This window comes from Borostomias antarcticus, assembly GCF_949987555.1.
Source record: "Borostomias antarcticus genome assembly, chromosome: 18".
NCBI classification, from domain to species: domain Eukaryota; kingdom Metazoa; phylum Chordata; class Actinopteri; order Stomiiformes; family Stomiidae; genus Borostomias; species Borostomias antarcticus.
The window spans coordinates 10,376,224-10,396,484 of record NC_140251.1 but is presented as its reverse complement, the minus strand read 5'-3'; the positions used below and the strand labels follow the sequence as shown (position 1 = coordinate 10,396,484).

The window sequence follows — 20,261 nt, the reverse complement described above, 5'->3', positions numbered from 1 at the left end:
ATATACACCTTTCATGAAAGGTATTCAGACTTAAACCATTAATGAGTAAACAACATTGCAAGATATAGTTCAACTCACAAGATGTAGAATTTGTGAAGCAATCACTGAACAGGGACTACTGTGTAAATATTGCATACTGTTAGCCTGTTAGCTGTGAGATAACATGAGTAGCTATTGTAATAGTTAATATAAAATGAATCAAAATCAAAGATAAAATGTTTTATATATTCTGAATATATTGTGAAAATAGTAATCATTCTAGATTGAGGAATGCCAAAGGTGGAGATGAAGGGGATATATGCAGTTGAAAGATTGTTATAGAACGTTTTGTATCAATGTTATTTTCAATTTGTGTGTCAATGCTCTTGTCTGCTTGATAAATGTCAATAAAAATGCAATAACAAAATGGAAATAGAAAATATTCACACTAATGTCACACTAAAGTCTTATTATTTCTGCCTTGTCCATTGAGGAGAAAAGCAAGACTAATCGTAGAATAGATACACCAACTTTAACTTGAAAACATGATCTTAGAGACAATTTATCTAACCAGGCTAAAATGTATCCTCTTAGGGGAGGAAAACACTTCTGTTCAATTGCTATCAATGAAGCTATCAATGGCTTTAACACCTGTTCTTATCATTCCTAACATTCAGTCAGCAGTTATTGTTATTGTATTAAAACATGCCACTGGACAAACAAGGAATGAGGAACACCACAATATTTATTTTCTTGGTTTCCCCTGCCTGCCATGCTTGGCTTTGGGTTGATAGCAGCAGGTCTTGGATATAGTTTCAGTTCCTTCATAATACAAACAACATAATATCTAAGAACAACTAGACAGGAAGAATTGACGGTTGAATTCAGGGCTCACATATTCCTACAGTGATGTTGAGATCTCAGCTTTTGAACTCTTCTGATTATACTCTGTATAAAACAAGCCCCCCCCCCCCTCCCCCACCTTTTAACACCCCGCCACCCCCCGTGCGTCATTGCACATCCCAGATCTCGCAGAGGAGTGGCGTGAATTTGTGGTCACTCATGCGCCAGGACGTCAACATCTCTGCGTGGTGATGGTTGAGTGTCCGCAGCTCCGTGAGCCGGCCCAGCAGACGGGCAAAGTGCTGTGGTTCCTGAGGGTGCTGGAGGCAGCAGAACTTCTGAAGCACCTCCAGCATGGGCTCCTGGAGCCTCTCCACGGCCTGCTGGTCCTTCACGTACGGTCGGTCTGCAGGGGGACAACAGGACAGCGATACCTCAAGATAAAGCTACACTCTCTGGAAAAAAGGGGTTCTTCAGCTGTCCCTGTAGGGAAACACTTTGAAAAACACTTTCAGAGCCTTCTTTGGTCTCTGGTAGAACCTTTGTGAAATGATTCTAGCTACAACCTTTGCTTTAGCAAGTAGTTTTATCCTGGGACCAAAATGGGTTTTAAATGTTTTTTTCAGAGGGTTCCCCTACAGTGACAAGTGGAGATCCTAAAATGGTTCAAAGTAGTATCTTTTTTTCTGAGAGTGTAGACAATATACAATATACAATAATATCTGCAGCTGTGTCCACAAGGTCTCTGTTACACTGTACGGGCTCTATTCACTAGGCTACTGTATGTGTATGTACTGTATGGTACGTTGTGTATTATAGCCTATGTATTTCCTACTGATGATCCACAGCAAGGATGAATTGACTTCCTGAACAAGACTTTATAGGATAATGTTAGTTTTCCATGCAGGTGATTGGTTCCCCCGGGCCAGCTGACCGGGCGTGAGGATGGTGATGGCGGTGAGGAGGGCGTGCTCCTCCTGGATCATCTGCAGCTCCCCAATGCTCTTGTAGAAGTTGAACATGGGTGTGATGAACTCCTCTGAAATGCCTGGGAAGCATAAAACACACATGCGCTACTAAATTGGGGCACACAGTTTTGACCTCTCATGCATCAATTAGTATATCTCATCAATAACATTCTGGAATAAGCCTACTGCTGTGGTACCCATTCAACCAGAAGATGGCAGTATTGATGCAGACACAAGCACTATCAACATTCATGTGTTCCCCTGCAGTTAACGCAATGATGAGATGAAGAAAGTATGTGTTTGTGTGTGTGTGTGTGTGTGTGTGAGAAAGAGAGAGAGAGAGAGAGAGAGAGAGACACACATAAACACACACACACACACCCACCCACAATGTCCTACTCTATGAGCTGCCATCAGACTGCAAGTCTTTCTTGAAATTTCATCATTCAGTGGATTTCATCCAGTTTTTATTCCTCTGTGAGTAAGCGGACGTCCAAAAACTTAAACCTCCCCAGCCGTCAGGAAAAAGCCCTCAGACCTGTCACACAGCCTCAAGGCTTCAGAAATGCCAGGGGTGCGTGGAGGCAGAGATGGGGGACAATAGCCCTCTCGATGTTTAGATAAAGAACAATGGTCTGTTTAGACAGCAGTGCTCTGCTCCCCCCCAGGCTGGCCTTTAGCTTGAATATCTATCAGCCCTGGCCATTCACTCTGGCCCCGAGCCAAGAGACCGCCATGATGCACGCTCCCCAACCGTCTCTGATGCTTTGCTTTCAACCCAACAGCCATGGATGCCAGAGTGACTCAGATATGACTGCGTTATGACAGTATAAAGCGATGAGGTCTGAATAGCAAGACAACCAAGCTGTGACACTGAAAGTGATGGGTCATAAATAAAGATGCATGAATAAACCAGCCAACAAAATGGGTTGAGAGTATTTAACAATTCTGAGCACTGAAATAACTAGGCGATCCTATAGCTACTGAATTCAACTCAGGTGCTGTGAACTTAAGCTATGTGAACTCCTACAAGTACCCATATACAGTAGTACAGTATGTGCAAGACCAAGCCAGACAAAGACCCAAATCTACTGAATCAAAACAATGCTAACAAACAGAATATGTTTAATATACATTACAGTGTCCCCTTTATGACAGCAGAGGTAATTGGCCCACATGAAATTGGTTGTCTTTGGTGAGTAGAATCAACCAAATGTCAAGGGTGGACATAATCGGATTCTTCTCGGCCTAAGAATCTAGATGGAGTGGATTTCTGTCAAATAAAAGCCCATTGACCACCATTCAGATCGTACAATACATTACTCCATTCATTCTCGCGGACGTTTCGATGCCCTTCTTCAGTTTGGGTACATTTGTTTACACCTGAGTGTTTGAGTTAGCCGAGTTCTAAGTCTTTGTGTAGTTGAGTTCTAAGTCTTTGGGTATCTGTTGAGTTCTACGTCTTTGGGTAGCTGAGTTTCAAGTCTTTGGGTATCTGTTGAGTTCTAAATCTTTAGGTATCTGTTGAGTTCCAAGTCTTTGGATATCTTTTGAGTTCTAAGTCTTTGTGTAGTTGAGTTCTAAGTCTTTGGGTATCTGTTGAGTTCCAAGTCTTTGGGTATCTTTTGAGTTCTAAGTCTTTGTGTAGTTGAGTTCTAAGTCTTTGGGTATCTGTTGAGTTCTAAGTCTTTGGGTAGCTGAGTTCTAAGGACCCTTTCACACCTACGTTGTTTAGTCTGGACTTTCAGACTTTCCAGTTTGATCCGAACCAAATTGACAGGTGTGAAACCAAATTGACCACGGTGCGCGGATCAAAGACTCGGTCTTTGGTCCGACCTCAAGAGGTGGTCTCGGCTCGAACCAAGGTTCGCTGCTGCCTAATGTGAAATCAAAGGTTCGCACTTTCGGATCAAACAGACGCGCGATCATCCACAAACCAATCAGTGTCAAGTATAGGGAGACGCACCCCCATGCAAGCGATGACGACATAATGTAGGTCTGCCACCAAAAATCCTTTGGATTGCTGGTGTGAAAGCGAAAGTTATGGAACTAATCAATAAAAAATAACAAATGTGAAAGCGCCAAACGGGATTCTGGTTAGGACCTTGGTCTAGACCTTTAGGTGTGAAAGCGCCCTAAGTCTTTGTGTAGTTGAGTTCTAAGTCTTTGAGTATCTGTTGAGTTCTAAGTCTTCAAGTAGCTGAGTTCTATGTCTTTGGGTATCTGTTGAGCTCTAAGTTTTTGGGTATCTGTTGAGTTCTAAGTCTTTGGGTAACTGAGTTCTAAGTCTTTGTTTAGTTGAGTTCTAGTCTTTGAGTATCTGTTGAGTTCTAAGTCTTCAGATAGCTGAGTTCTAAGTCTTTGGGTATCTGTTGAGCTCTATGTCTTTGGGTATCTGTTGAGTTCTAAGTCTTTGGGTAGCTGAGTTCTAAGTCTTGTATATCTGTTGAGTTCTAAGTCTTTGCGTATCTGTTGAGCTCTAAGTCTTTGGGTATCTGTTGAGTTCTAAGTCTTTGGGTAGCTGAGTTCTAAGTCTTGTATATCTGTTGAGTTCTAAGTCTTTGGGTATCTGTTGAGTTCTAAGTCTTTGGGTATCTGTTCAGTTCTAAGTCTGGGTATCTTTTGAGTTCTAAGTCTTTGGGTATCTGTTGAGTTTTACGTCTGTGTATCTGTGGAGTTCTAGGTCTTTGGGTATCTGTTGAGTTCTAAGTCTTTGGGTATCTGTTGTTCTAAGTCTTTGGGTAGCTGAGTTCTAAGTCTTTGGGTATGTGTTGAGTTCTAAATATTTGGGTATCTGTTGAGTTCTATGTCTTTGTGTATCTGTTGAGTTCTAAGTCTTTGGGTGTCTGTTGAGTTCTAAGTCTTTGGGTATCTGTTCAGTTCTAAGTCTGGGTATCTTTTGAGTTCTAAGTCTTTGGGTATCTGTTGAGTTTTACGTCTGTGTATCTGTGGAGTTCTAGGTCTTTGGGTATCTGTTGAGTTCTAAGTCTTTGGGTATCTGTTGTTCTAAGTCTTTGGGTAGCTGAGTTCTAAGTCTTTGGGTATGTGTTGAGTTCTAAATATTTGGGTATCTGTTGAGTTCTATGTCTTTGTGTATCTGTTGAGTTCTAAGTCTTTGGGTGTCTGTTGAGTTTTTAAGTCTTTGGGTGTCTGTTGAGTTCCAAGTCTTTAGGTATCTGTTGAGTTCCAGGTCTTTGGGTATCTGTTGAGTTCTTAGTCTTTGGGTAGCTGGGTTCTAAGTCTTTGGGTATCTGTTGAGTTCTAGGTCTTTGGGTATGTGTTTAGTTCTAAGTCTCTGGGTATCTGTTGAGTTCCAAGTCTTTGGGTATCTGTTGAGTTCTAGGTCTTTGGGTATCTGTTGAGTTCTAAGTCTTCGGGTAGCTGAGTTCTAAGTCTTTGGGTATCTGTTGAGTTCTAAGTCTTTGGGTAGCTGAGTTCTAAGTCTTTGGGGAGCTGTGGAGCATGCTGGCTCAGGCATCCCTGCTGTCCCCCCTTGCCTGGCAATGAGCCCACACTCACAGTGGAATGAAATGGTAGCCGGCAAGAGCCATCGGGGTCCATTTACATGGGTAACCCACACCCAGCCAAGGATCAACAGGTCAGGACACACAGTTCCCAGCCTCGGCACAGAGCAGACCCATCCATTATTTACATCCATTATTGACCTGCCTGTCAGCCTACCTGTCTGTCTACTTGCCTGTCTGCCTGCCTGTCTGTGTGACGATCTGTCTACTTGTCTGTCTGCTGGCCTGTCTGTCTGTCCACTTGTCAGTCTTTCTGCCTGCCTGTCTCTCTCTCTCTCTCTGTCCGTCTGTCTGGCTGTCTGTGTACTTGCCTGCCTGCCTGTCTGCCTGCCTGCCTGCCTGCCTGCCTGTCTGCCTGCCTGTCTGTCTGTCTGTCTGTCTGTATTCTTCATAATTTTAGTGTTGACAGTGAAACACTGTAGTTGCGGCACCAGCTGCAGGATATACCAGCTGTATCAGGCTTCTGTTGTCAGTATTGGAACCCTGTAATGGGATACGGTAAGGGTGATATGATCAGTGTTGTGATATTGCTGGGACAGTATCTCACCACTCTTGCGTATCCTGTCCTCCAGCACCTCTGAGTGTCCATGGGGCAGCTTCCTAGTGAAGACCTGCGCTGAGCGGAGGAACATGGCCTCCACAGCAGAGCCCTTTAGCAAGGCGATCTGGTCCTCATGGTCCAGGGTCTGGAAACCTGCCAGACACACACACACACACACACACACACACACACACACACACACACACACACACACACACACACACACACACACAGAGCTCAAACACTGGGGCGTTACTTGTTCATTTCACTGTTAGCTTATACAATGTACATGTTGTGTATTTTCTTCTATGTTATTAAAGTATCAATGACCTATCAATTAGACTACAAGTGTATTGTAGTGTACTGTAAGTACGAAAGTGTATTGTAGTGTAAGTACAAAAGAATGGATAGGTGGTGACACAGGCCAGAGGTTAGGCTGATAATAAGATCTTTTATCAATGGTCGAAGATAAAAGGGTTATAATTCCTTTTGAAGTCCAGACCTGGAATGTTCTTGGTGAACTCCACCAGAACTTGCACATGGCTGGTGGCCATCTCCGTCAGCAGGAGGAAGTTCTCCTCTGCGTTGAACTGCTCCTGCAGCTGCACACACAGGAAAGAACAGATCACTTCTTTTGCCTCCTCCTTACTGTGCATAAGACCTGTCCTTCATATTTATACTGTTTTATCTGTATTCTATCAAAAAAAGCAGTAGTAGTAGTAGTAGTAGTAGTAGTAGTAGTAATAGCAGCAGCCTAGTACAGTAGTAGTAAAAATAGTAGTGGTAGTAGTAGAAGTAGTAGTTGTAGCCGTAGCAGCCTAGTAGTAGTAGTAGTAGTAGTAGTAGTAGTAGTAGTAGTAGTAGTAGCAGCAGCAGCCTAGTAGTAGTAGTAGTAGTAGTAGTAGTAGTAGTAGTAGTAGTAGTAGTAGCAGCAGCAGCAGCAGTAGTAGTAGTAGTAGTAGTAGCAGTAGTGGTTATTCATTGATTCATTCATTCAGTAGTACAGTAGTAGTAGTATGCTTCTAATTATAATTTATAATTTATGTAACACAGAATTACATCAGTCTGAATGGAGCTTAGGCATCCTGATAAGCACAGTTACATAACATCCCCTAACTCACTTTGGAGACAGAGAGCATGTGGACCTGTACTCTGTCTGTCAGTCAGAGTTTATAGGTCAGCGAATGTGCAGAGGGAAAAGCCTGCTGTTTATTCAATGCTGTTGAATTGTTTGAATCATTAAACGAGTCATACCAGTTTTTTGGCCATGTCTTGAGGGATTCGATGCTTATTGTATGCCTCTACGATGAAACTCAACAAGGCTTGCTGGTCTTGACTGAGCTTGACAATCTCCTTTGTGAAACAAAAAACTGTAAATCAGGATTGGAAATCACCAGCAAGCATTGCAGAGGTCAAACTAATAGCACAATGTCTCATGTAGGGAGTAACACAATCTCTTTTTGACCTGAGCAGAACTTTAGAAATGTTGAAATATTCATGGTGAGCAGACTTCCTTCAATAGGCGGAGGATCATGGGAAATTCCATGAGTAATGATATTTGAGGAGCTGTTACGTCAGTCAACAAATCAATTAGAGCCATGGAATCACTACAGCCAGTAATCATGGATATTACATTCTGTAGGTACCTGTATGCACATTCACTTTGATAGTGGAGATATCGTAGTATTTAGTACACACACACACACGTACACACAGACACACATCAGTCCACATCCGGCTTAGGCCTGGACCTGATGCTCTTAGGCTTTCTTGCTCCGAAAATTTAATTTAATGTTATTTATTGTTCTTTAAATGTTCTTAGCCATTAGCCAAATATATTCCAGGAGCTTGCCCCAGGTTGCCTGTTTCAATATCTGTGTGGTCTGTATGGCTCTATGTGCTACTAACCCTGTTCTGCCTTCCCTCTGCCTTCCTTCTCCCTAGTGCCTCTCTCTCTCCCTCCTATCTTCTAACCAGGTCCAGTGGATGCCCCACTGTCACCAGCAGACCTCCCGAAGTCCGATAGATACCCCCGTGTCTGCTGTGGATGTCGTAGCATGTCCGTAGAATATTCTCTCTCCTATGATGCTTTTAGCCTCTCTCACTCTGAAATAATGTAATGTATTGCTTTATAAATGTTCTTAGTCTGTAGACAAACATACTCCTGGAGCTTGCTCGATCGCCTTGTTGAGAGGGTCAGGGAAGAATTTTTACAGCTCACTTATCTGGCCCCCGGGTTATTACGTTTTTTTTGCTTCCCTCTGGAATATGTAGAGAGTGGGTCGTATGCCCACCTCCCTTGTTCTCTGTAAAGCGCATTGTGTTGCCTCTGGGTATGAAATGCGCTATACAAATAAAGCTTTGATTGATTGATTGATTGATGGAGAGCACGGAGGGAGAGGATCAGAGCTGTCTTGAAATATTATTGGAAAGACTTGAGTCTGTCTGGAGTGTAGAATGGGTGGGGTTTTGCATATTTGGAAACATCCCATCGGTTCTACTGTGGCAGACAAGAGCAGAAAGACAGGTACAGTAGCATTTTGATCCAGGCCTGGAGTGGCTGAGCTACCTTGGCAGGCTTAGTGGTGGAGGTGACCTGCTTGGCATCCCCGTTGTCTCCTCCCTCTGCCTCGTCTCCTGTGGATCGCCCGGGAGAGGCCTTGGTGTTCTTCCTCAGCCTCTTCGACTTACACTGGATCTCTGTCAGTAGACCTGGGGCCAGCCGGGAGGTCAGAGCACAGAATTAGCTAGAGCAACAAGCCTTTAGAGTGCTTCACCACTCTGGTTGTCTTTAAGACAACTATGGTAAGACAACTACTACTACTACTTCTACTACTACCACTACTATTTTTACTACTACTACTGCTGCTGCTGCTGCTGCTGCTACTACTACTGCTAATAATAATAATAATAATAATAATAATAATAATGATAATGATAATGATAATAATAATAATAATAATAATAATAATAATAATAATAATAATAATAATAATATAGTGTTGAGGGAAAGTTTCACAGCTGCCTGTTCAACAGTGAAGCTGTTGTCGTAAAGGTAGTTGTGGTGTTGATAGACAATGCTTTGTGTACAGCTTTTAAAGTCAACCTGATGATCCTCTTCCGATATCACACCAATGAAGGTCTCTGGTCTTATTTAGTTATACCTTCTTTTCTCCGCAGAGACCAGAGCATCCTTTGAGCAGTAGCGGTTTTTGGAGCAGACAGGGGCTGCTAGCGGAAATATTCATCACGACTTCCCCTGCACTATTTATGAGCAACACGAACCCCCTCCATCCTGTGCTCCCCTCCTGTCCTGACAGATCCAAACCGGCTGGCTAACTGTCTTTCGTCCTCAATGTTTCCACCAACCTAGGAGAAGGAGGTGAATCTACATCCTTGTGATCCTGCCTTTAATAAAGTTGACATGTGTAGTATTTTTATTTATTTATTTTATTTTAATTAATTAATTATTTTATTTATTTATTATTTTCCCATTTGTGTTTCTTCTGGGTGAAATAAGTAATATTATACGCCCCCCCCCCCGCCCAAGCCCAAGTGGAAACAGCCCCCTCCTCCTCCTCTCCCTCCTCTTCCTCTCCATCTCAATCTCCCTCCTCCCTCCTCCCTCATCCCTTCTCTCTCTCCCCCTCCCTCCTCTCCCTCCTCTCCTTCCCGCTAGTTTGTTTTTCCATTAACAATGGCGACGTGCCTCTATTGTGAGGATGACATTGCCTCTCAGAGGGACTCCAGAGCCGTCTGTCAGAATGGAGAATGAGAGCTCACAGCTCACAGTTGTCTCAGTGGCCTTCAAGCCTCGTCTGTTAGGATCATTCAGTACCATGCCAAGATTTTCACACTTACCTGTAGACTCGTATGCTTGTATTGTAATTAAATTGTTAATTCATGTTAATTGTTTTCTTGTTAATCTTTAATTACATGTTAGTTATTATTTACATAACCATGTTGTTAATGAATTACAGTACATGTAATTAGCTAGATCAATGGAATGAGACAGGTATGCCAAGCCCAGATGCTTCAGCTGTAGTATGGTTACGTACACTCTGCTAGCATGCCCATCTGTCTACACTTCCTCAGGCGACAGTCCTGGCACTTCCTGCGCATGTACATGTCCATCTCGCAGGTGCCGCCTGTCTTGCAGGTGTACACGGCGTTCTTGGTGATGCTCCGTCTGAAGAAGCCTGATGGTGGAGGGTAAAAGAAGGACTGGTCGTCACCCTATCACTGTGATATCTGAAATTGAAATCGATACATTAATTGATCTAATAAAACATATTACATGACATAGAGTGATAGCCATAATGACCCTGAATGAGTCATTGGTTTGTAGCGTGCTATTTTTAGACACCATCTCAGCCTAGAGGAGTCTCCCTGGAACACCTGAAGATGATTAGAGACATCAGATCCAGCTACTCATTGTTCCGGCAATGTAACATAGAGATGCCGCAGGTCAGTTTAACTAGTTCCATACAGTGGACACACACACACACACCCACCCACACAGACACACACACACACACACACACACACACACACACACACACACACAGAAACACACAAATACGCATACACACATGCATATACACACACACACGCACACACACACACACACACACACACGCATGCACACACACACACGCACACATGCGCACACACACACACACACACACACACATACCAATACACATGCACGCATAGGAAAGCTTTGGAACAGTTAATTAGACATTCTAGCACAGGGTGCTGAGTACAATGACACACATTAACTCTATCCAGCTCAAGTTCCCTCTACCAGAACAAAGCTGTAAGCTGAGATGAAATCCAACCAGGGATGGACCAGCCCCAACCCTTCCAACAGACACAGTCAGAACAGTCGAGCCTCAACCCTGCCAACAGACACAGTCAGAACAGACCAGCCCCAACCCTGCCAACAGACACACACACTCAGAACAGACCAGCTGTAACTCTGTTAATAGACACTCAGAACAGACAATCCCCAACCCTGCCAATAGACACACTCAAAACAGACCAGCCACAACTCTGCCAACAGACACACAGCACAGACCAACACCAACCCTACCAACAGACATACTCAAAACAGATCAGTCCCAACTCTGCGAACAGATACACGCAGCACAGAACAGAGACCTCCATCCTGGTAGTCAGACTGAACCGGACAGATTAATCTTCACCCCTCACCTCCTCTCTACCTACTACAGGCTCGTAAACATGGAGGAAAGAGTTCCATACTTGGGTTTCACAAAGCTTGTCATTTTACATGACTTGTAAAGCAATGCTTACTCTTGGTACAGTAATGTGCCAAAGTCCAGAGACAAGATACACAGTACTGTACTCTTCTTCTACGTGTGGGTTTGTTTGGTATGTTGTGTCCTCTCATCCCCATGCTTGGGGCCGAGGGGCTATCCTTTTACCCTTTCACCCGGGCTATATATCCGGGCACACCTCCAGGAGCCATGTCACCATTTCGTCATCCACAACTGTAAGGCCATGCATTCCGTTGGGTGTCAGATATATTAAACAGTTCTGGATGACATGGTCTGCGGTTTGTTCCTCGGCGCCACACTCGCACGCTGCAGGATACCAAGCCCCATCTGTGCATCGATGAGCGGAAGCGTCCGACGCCGGTCCGGAGGCGATTAAGCCTCACCCATGCCGGTCTGGTTAAGTCCATCCCGGAAGGGGAAGGACCGGCGGCCGGGATGAAATCTAGTGTTTGCCTCGCACTCCACACGCCAGGTGTAGTCTGCCCATCCTGCCTCGCTGATGTTAAGATCTCTGCATTGCTGCAGGAGGTCCCGTGCGGCAGGCGCAAAAGGGTGTCTCGACTTGAGATGCCGGGGAGGCTCCTCTATTGAAGTGAGCCTGTCATGGAGCAGGTGGTAAGGCTCCATGGCCCGGCAAGAGAGACGTGCTGTGGTTCCTGCGTGGCGGAGGCCAGCGGGCTGGATGCCTGCAAGGATGCGAAGGTTATCCACAGGGATGCAGGCGTCCTGTCACGATGCGCAAGGCTTCGTTGATAGGTCGAGTTGATGAAGCGGGTGTGAGCGCTGCGACACCAAACCGGTGTGCAGTATTCACTGGTCGAGTAGACCAGGGCTAGGGCTGCCGTACGCAGTGTTTTTGCGCCGGCGCCCCAGCCTGATCGGACCAGTTGCCTCATCAACACACACAAGCTGTTAACTTTTTGTGCAGTGACTTGAGGTGTCGGCAGAACGTAAGCGACCTGTCCAATATGCCGCTAGTGTCTGCATGTCCTGGCTCAAAGTTTCCTCCACGGCCTGCCAGTCTCCAGCTGAGAAAACCAGCGCAATGTTATAAAAGAGGGGGGCCAGGACAGATCCCTGGGGGACGCCGTTCTTAAGGCGTCGCAACCTGCTTCGCTGTCCTCTACCGGTGGTGAGGGTGAAGCTGCGGTTTCGGACAAGCTCCATGATCATGCTGAATATATGCATGTTCGGCAGCAGGCGGAGCAGCTTGCAGGTCTATAAAGACGGCTCCGGCCTTCTTTTTAGCCGAAAAGCTGTCCTCGATGTCATTGAGTCATCAAAGTGACTTGATCTATGGTCGATCTCCCGCGTTGGAAACCGGCCTGCTCCTGTGGGAGCAGCGGGTCGATGATTGGATCAACGCGGGCGTACTGTAGATGAGACGCTCAAGGATTTTGAAGGGGATGCATAACAGAGAGATGGGGCGGTAACTCTTGGGGTCCCTTTCAGGCTTGTTCGGCTTAGGGATTGCAACAACTAGGGCTCTTCTCCAGATTTTGGGGATCTTGAGTTGGCGCAAGCAGGAAGAGAGAAACACTCTTAACCAGGACTTCAAGGCAGGCATGGCATGGAGTATAAGGCTCCGGGCAGATAGAATCAGGCCCTGGAGCTTTCCCTGGCTTTACATACTGGAGGGCAGCAGCGAACTCCTCCGGTGTAAATTCGCTGGAGATGTTACCGCCGCTAGGAGTTGTGGCCTTCCAGAGGTCAGATACTTCTTTTGCCACGAGACATGACGATTTGCGGTCTTTGCCCTCATATGTCCCACTTTTCACAAATTGTGATGCAGGGCTGAGGCAAGTCTGTCTGACTCAGCTCCTGGGGGGGCCCGGAGGAAGGCACAGTAGAGACTCTCACACTCCGCATCTCAACATGGTTTGTAGCTGTTGCGACGTCCGCGTGTGATGGATTGATGGATGTCATGGATGGCAGAGTTCCCGGTACGCCTCGTCCACATTGTTGGTGTTAGGTGGTGGACGGCACTTCGTGGATCAATGGGTAAGGAGGCGGTAGCATTTCCAGTTGGCCTTTCGGAAGTTCCATCGCTTCACCGGCTCGTTTGGGATGAGGTCCACGAGTTTAGGCATGGTTATCAGCGATGGTCGATGTTGGGACTGCAGGAACTCTGGGCTCTCTCATTCGCTTGCATGGATTCTTCTATCACTGCTATGGCGATGACATCCAACTGGTCCTGTCATTTCCCCCTTCTGATACACAAGTGGAGACACGCATAGCTGGGTGCTTGGCTGACATCTCAGAGTGGATGACAACACATCACCTTAAGCTATATCTGGACAAGACTGAGCTGGTGTTCCTCCCGGTGAAGGGCTGCCCACACCGGAACCTGGCCATCACCATTGAAGACAGTGGTGACGCCGACTCGGACTGCGAGGAATATGGGTGTGACCCTGGATGACCAACTGTCGTTCTCCGCACATATCACATCTGTCACACGCTCCTGCAGATTCATGCTCTACATCAGGAGGATTCGCCCTTTCCTCACTGATGAAACGGTACAGGTGCTCATCCAGGCCCTGGTCATCTACCACCTGGACTATTGCAACTCCCTCCTTGCTTGGGCCCCAGCGTCAGCCATTTAACCCCTGGAACTTGTCCAGAAAGTTCTCCCACACAACTTCCCTTCTCCATTCCCTACACTGGCTCCCGGTAGCGGCTCGCATCCAGTTTAAAACTCTGGCACTAGCCTACAGGGCAATGAAAGTAACAGCACCCTCCTACCTCCAGGCAATGGTCAAATCCTATACCCCCTCCCGACTGCTACGCTCTGCTACTTCGGGGCAGCGACTGGCTGCCCTGTCACTCCGAGCCCCCTGCAGTCGATCGACATGGTCAGGGCTCTTCTCTGTCCTGGCCCTGCAGTGGTGGAACGAACTGCCCACTGATGTCAGGACAGCAGTTGCTGCCCATCTTTCGTCGCAGGCTCAAACTCATCTCTTCAAGAAGTACTACAACAATCCACCCTCTATTGTATTTTAGATTGCTATTCTTGCACTTTGCCTTCAGCACATCAAGGCCAGGCTGTTGTTAGCTGCCCAGGCAGCCAGGTTTTCCTCATAGGATGTATTGGTGCTGTACCCCCAATCCTCATGCTGACAATTGAAGTTGCCAGCATAGAGGCAGAGGTGGGGGAATACTGGGAGATATGCTGGTGTGATTCATGAGGGCGGAGGCTTGTTGTTGTTGATGTTGACGATTTTAAAGCCGCCAATGTCCACGCACAACCACTCCATCTCCGAGCCAGTCAGGGATTGGTCGACGAGGGTCCAGTTCAACCTTTGATGGATGAACATAGCAAGGCCATGCTTCCTGCTTAGGATAGACCTAGCTACAGCAAAATTTGGGAGAACTAGCTTATCTGCTGTTTCGCAGTGGGTCTCCTGGAGGAGGATGACGAGGGCCTTGGTGGTGTAGGCCAGGTGCTCGATGACGTCGATTTTACTGGGGGTGAGCCCTTCAGAGTTCAGCTGCAGAATTCTGGGTTGGGAGCAAGCTCCGCCGGCTGCTCTCCCCGCCTGTGGCAGGCGAACACCAGCCTGGGTGGTGGCCCTCAGTTGGCAGACTTTGCTTCGCTTACGGTGGTTAATCACAGTACTGTACTGTACAGGTATTGGTAAATTCTGATGCATTTGGTATCAACATGACCTTGTCACATAATTTATAAAAAAAAAAAAAAAAAAAGATCACTGCTGGTACATGTCATTCAAACTGATTAAACTATTGGCTGCAACGTGCGATATCACCCAATCAGCTAAAGGCATGCAGTAATCTTCTAATTCAGTATAGAGGAATGACAGTCCGTGTTTGGTTGCTCACAGGAGGTTAATCTGCAGATGTGGTTTGTATAAGTCTTCGCCAACATTCATCAGCACAGCTGCTGGGATGCTGGCTCAATCCCACATAGTGTGGTCTCTCTGAAGACAGCGTAACAGGGGAAGATGATCTCCTTAATTGGTAGATTTCCATACTAGTACATAGCCTATCAGTGTTAATGTAACCAGTGGACAATGAACCTAGTTTCCCCTATTTTACAAGCCCTACCATCTACCATTAACCCAAGAGAACAAACTTTTGGGCTGATGCTTTGGTCTGATGATTTGTGCCCACTAGTTTAAGGCAGAGCCCCCAATCACAAGGCTGTGGTTCCAAACCACCTCCACTACAGTACCTCAGCAGCAGTAATGCAGGTCTGACCGTTTAACCATCTACTATTAGTGTCTGAGGGGCACATCCCTCCACTTCATTGCAAGATTGTGGTTCCGAACCACCTCCACTACCTCAGCTGCGGCGATCCAGGTCTGTTCCTCTTACCTTTGCAGCCCTCACATGTCAGAGCGTTGTAGTGGTACCCGGACGCCTTGTCTCCGCACACCACACACAGCTCCTCCCCCTTGACGCGTCCAGGCTGGACCGGGTGCCTGGTCCTCTTGCACACGATAGGCATCAGCGCGGACACCGTGGCCTCCCCTGCCTCAGCGTCATAGCCGACCCCCAAGGGGCCCGGCTTCCTGAGTTCGTACATCCCCGGGGGGGTGAACCAGTCCTCTGCCCCACTGTAGGGGGTGTAGTAGGTCTGGCTGGGGTAGTAGGGGGGCGACGACATGGAGGCCTCCACTGAAGGGTAGTGCTGCATGCTGGGATAGCTGCTGAAGGGTAAGACCTCCTGATCCTGTAGAAGAGGGCTTCCTTGATCTGCCAGAATGTCTGAGGGAGGAGAAGGAAGAAGAGGAAGAGGAGGAGGAGGAGGAGGAGAGGGGAGGAAGATTAAAAGTTGAATGAAAGAGTGTGTAGCAAGTAGACGGTTGATTAATTGTGAAGGCATAACATCTAGTTCCTTGTCGCTTCCTGCGTTCTTCTTTAGTTAAAGATGGCCAAAATAACTGCATATTTCACAGGCCAATATGTCTTTCTTTTTAAAGGAGAGTGGGTGATATTCAGTGAAACCTCTCTAAAGTATTGATCTGACTTTAACTGCTTCCCAGCAGCAGAAGATAGCCTTTCTTCAAGTATTGAAACTTTAGCAACACAGTGGGTGATAATGTACAAAGCCACATAAACCCAGCAATAATTAACCACTCACTCGTAGAATTCTCTGCACAGGTAGGCAAGAACTAAACTACTATCTGCAAACAAGATACCAGTACACAAGCACAGATGGTGAAGATATCCAGTTTTGTCATCAAGTCATATTCTCCCATTTCAGTACTATCAGTACAGTATATCCAGCTCTACTTGTCTCTCAAAGTCAGCACCTGAAAAACAAAACAAAACTAACTGCACTTCTGAACAAACAAACAAAAAACCCAGCTGAAATAAACTATTCCAGTCAGGTGTGAGATACTGACCTGCTGAAGATTTCTTCTGGACCATGACCATCTCACGGAGACCCAGCCCTCTATGGTACAGCAACCTCCTGTCTCTCTCTCTATCTCTCTCTCTCTCTCTCTCTCTCTGACCACTGTCAACCTTCTCTCTACCTCTGCCTCCTCCTAGACATGTTCCCCTCAGTTCCTGCTCTGTAAACCCAGCTGAACAGTAGTTCTAGAATAGATCAACTTGCTGCCTGCTCAAGGAGTGCCAAGGGGGAACAAAGGTTGACATAGCTACTCATTAACCAGACATTCACATTTCATAGCATCATTACAGTTAGCTGAGCTGTTTTGTGCTCCCTCACTTTCACATCCGAGGCCTGTGGCTGGCCGGCTTGGTGACTGTCTGCCTGGCAGGCGGTCTTGCTGGGGGGCTGTTTGGCTGTTTGGCTGGCGGTCTGGCTGGGGAGCTGTTTGGCTGGCTGGCTGGCTGGTTTGCTATCTCCACTATGAGGGTAATGTGTGTGATCAGCAATGTGTGTCAGAGGTGGTCACTGACTCCAGAGGTGGAGGTCACTTACCAAAGAAGTGGGAGGTATCAGACAGGGGGAATCCATCGCTGTGGGGGGGCTGTAGCGGTCCCACCACATTGATATCTGGGCCCACCCACTCATTCATTCAGGAGGGAGGTTGGGGACCAACTCAGAGTGAAGATGATGTGATTGGCTAAAAGAACAAGGAAGGAACCCACCAGTAGGCCCCTGGTCCAATCCTGTAACACACCAGTACAAATGAATGGATGAATTGTGAGTCAGCTCTATATCTATAGCTTATCTCCACAGCCCGATTGAGGATGACAGTGGTGAGGTTAGCATGGCAGTGGTGAGGTTAGCATGACAGTGGTGAGGTTAGCATGACAGTGATGAGGTTAGCATAACAGTGGTGAGGTTAGCATAACACTGGTGAGGCTAGCATGGCAGTGATGAGGCTAGCATGACAGTGATGAGGCTAGCATGGCAGTAGTGAGGCTAGCATGGCAGTGGTGAGGATAGCACGGCAGTGGTGAGGCCAGCATGGCAGTGATGAGGCTAGCATGACAGTGATGAGGCTAGCATGACAGTGATGAGGCTAGCATGGTAGTAGTGAGGCTAGCATGGCAGTGGTGAGGTTAGCATGACAGTGGTGAATAAAAGTCAGGAGAGTCATGATGAACAAGCTCTAATGGCGACCTGTGGTAGTTCTGATTTGGTCAGACTGAGCTTGGCTCAGACGTCACCAAAACTCTTCAAATGTCACTTGTCATGGAGCTTGCTGGGTATATAGTAGCTGCCCTGGTCTCTTAATAATGGAGCTCTTGAAATTACCTATAGAAGAGTATGCCTGTTACTCTAGACACTGTGTAGGTGTTACCGGGCAGCTTAGAATAGCCTCCCTCATCACTTGCATATTAAACACATATTATGCATCCTGTCTTGATCTCTGGATCTCTTAAAAAGAACAAGGCTCATACTCCAAACTGTAATGGACTATCTCTCTCTCTCTCTCTCTCTCTCTCTCTCTCTCTCTCTCTCTCTCTCTCTCTCTCTGTGTAGGTGTTTCTGTCACCAGGCCACCGCGAACCGGGATGAAGTAAATCATGTGAGAATACAGCCACATGTGAACCCTAGCCTTTATAAATCTCGCCTGACACGTTCTAATTAACCAACTCTAATTTCCCATGAGACGCAACAGCAACAACCCACAAACGAAGGCCTGCGGACCTTTTAGTCAGCCCACATGATGGTTAAGCCACAAAAAATCTCATACATGCTCACAGTTCTCTTTACTGTACCTTAATCCTGTGTGGTGATTTCCCTGAAGCAGGTCCTGTCTGGCCCCAGCCTCAGGCCACGCTGTGGTCTCCACGTTATAAAGTACAACACCATCAATGTTTGCTAATGACCGTTTAGCTGTGTATCTGGAGCCCCAGTGAGAGTGTGTGACTGGCCAGGGTCATGAAGAAAGGGGACACTGGTTATAAATTAAACTGTTCATTTCTCTTAGTGAGTAACACTGCCAACCCCCTTTCCCCACCACCCTCCCCACTATCCCCACACTAGCCCCCCCACACACACTCCCATCCGCCTCCATCCTCACTCCCCTCCTCCTTCTCCCTCCACTCCTCTCCTGCTCTGTCCCCCAGACTCCTCTGCTTCCAGCTAAGACATGCGGCAGCCATATCAACTCCCTCCATCCATCATCCATACAGACCTCCATCCGTCCCACACACAGCCCACACACATGACAAGTTACAGTTAGGTTTACCATCAGTTGTGTTTCATTTATCATAACGAACACAAACATTTGATGTGGCGCTGTTGTACATGAGACAAAAAAGTGCAGGTTGTTGTGGAGTCATTACACCTGCCTGTCTAGGAGGAAACCCTTGATGATTAGGCTGAGAATCGCTACTGTATCTTTGTGATCCTTAATGTTTCCAAAAACCAGAGATGAATCATTGACGGGTGTTGCTCCATCCAGAGAGGCCCCTCTCAGTCAACAGACAGTCCCTCTGAAATAAACAGAACCTTTGCCATTGGCTGCTCCTGTCTATTTGTATGAAGCACAGTTTGGAATCTTAGTTTGTTACTTATAGTAGTATAGTGATAGCTAGAATATATATGACAGTGGGAGTGGGATGACATTGATCGTTTTTTCCCCCTCATAAATATTCTTCAATTTAAAATGAAATTATTGAATCTCATTGAGATTACTATGATGACTCATTGAGATGATATCTCATGGATCTAATTTGTAATTTTTATTTTTCTCTTTTATCTTGTATTAGATTACTGTCTCCACTCATCTTTATATGAGCTATGAATCACCTCCACACAGTAAAACCATGGATGAAGGAGAGATAAGCGGTTCAAACGCTGTAGTAGGGGACAGCTGCTCTCTATCCTCTAACAAGCCCTCAAGGACAATAACAACGTCCGCGACCTTGAACCCTGTCGACCTGCACAGCCGTTCGTTAACATATAATGGCAGATAAATCTAATTACTCAGCATTCCTCTCTCCATAAGTCAGTCAAATAGGGTTTAAGTGAAGCTGTAAAACAGACAATTACAGGCACTCACATACAGTAGCACTCTGCTGTGTATGTGTGCAGCTAGTAGGTTCGACAATACACAGCTTAACATGTGGTTTTGTAAGACCGTTTCAATAAAGTGTCTTACTAATTATCTGCTGGTGTGAGAATGGTGCTGACTGCTGGAGATGTGTTTAACAGAAGAGATAAGACAGAGGATGTTTACTGAGGGTGATGGGAAACAGCTTTCTGTGGAGCCTTCACAACGATTCAGACCTCTAATCTCAGACCACTAACATCAACAGGCAGCCTAGTGTTGTCTGTAGAGTGTACATTTTGTCATTTGTGCCAGATGAAGAGAGTCCAACTAAGATGGGGGCAGGCATGGATTCATGTTGTTTTTAGTCATGACCGTGTAACTGGTGGGGATTGAGCCACCAACCTTCCACATGGCAGCCTAAACATCTACCGATAGACCAAAGACATCCAGCATCCAGAGGCAATGTTTGGTCTTTTCAGTCACAAGTAGGGCTACTCATCAGACAAACATTGTTCCAAACCAGTAGCTTCTACACCACATACAGTAATTAGGAGGTGTGTCTGATCTCTGGAGAGTCTGCTCAGTAAAACAAACATCCATCTGAACACTACATGTGGCTGGGGGATATAGTTATTTTGGTGAGTTATAAAGACCACATACATACA

At 46.2% G+C, this 20,261-nt stretch overlaps 1 protein-coding gene across 5 annotated transcripts; it reads right to left on the bottom strand.

The window, feature by feature from the left end:
- Window positions 1-985: 985 nt before the first annotated feature.
- nr1h4 (nuclear receptor subfamily 1, group H, member 4) lies at window positions 986-18,506 on the bottom strand. 5 transcript variants are annotated; one of them, XM_084452399.1, is made up of 10 exons: window positions 18,317-18,506; window positions 17,067-17,257; window positions 15,488-15,880; window positions 9,914-10,054; window positions 8,425-8,567; window positions 7,110-7,205; window positions 6,358-6,457; window positions 5,862-6,008; window positions 1,757-1,870; window positions 986-1,228 (listed from the first exon to the last, which is right to left on the bottom strand). In XM_084452399.1, exons 2-10 carry the CDS (start codon window positions 17,161-17,163, stop codon window positions 990-992), a joined length of 1,470 nt encoding a protein of 489 aa, XP_084308525.1. In that variant the 5' UTR covers window positions 17,164-17,257; window positions 18,317-18,506; the 3' UTR covers window positions 986-989. The 5 variants fall into 5 exon arrangements, with proteins under 5 accessions (XP_084308525.1, XP_084308524.1, XP_084308527.1 ...); XM_084452398.1 differs by having other exon boundaries at window positions 7,110-7,208; window positions 18,317-18,505; XM_084452401.1 differs by lacking the exons at window positions 17,067-17,257; window positions 18,317-18,506 and adding exons at window positions 16,257-16,428; window positions 16,522-17,042 and having other exon boundaries at window positions 7,110-7,208.
- Between the last annotated feature and the right edge of the window lie 1,755 nt (window positions 18,507-20,261).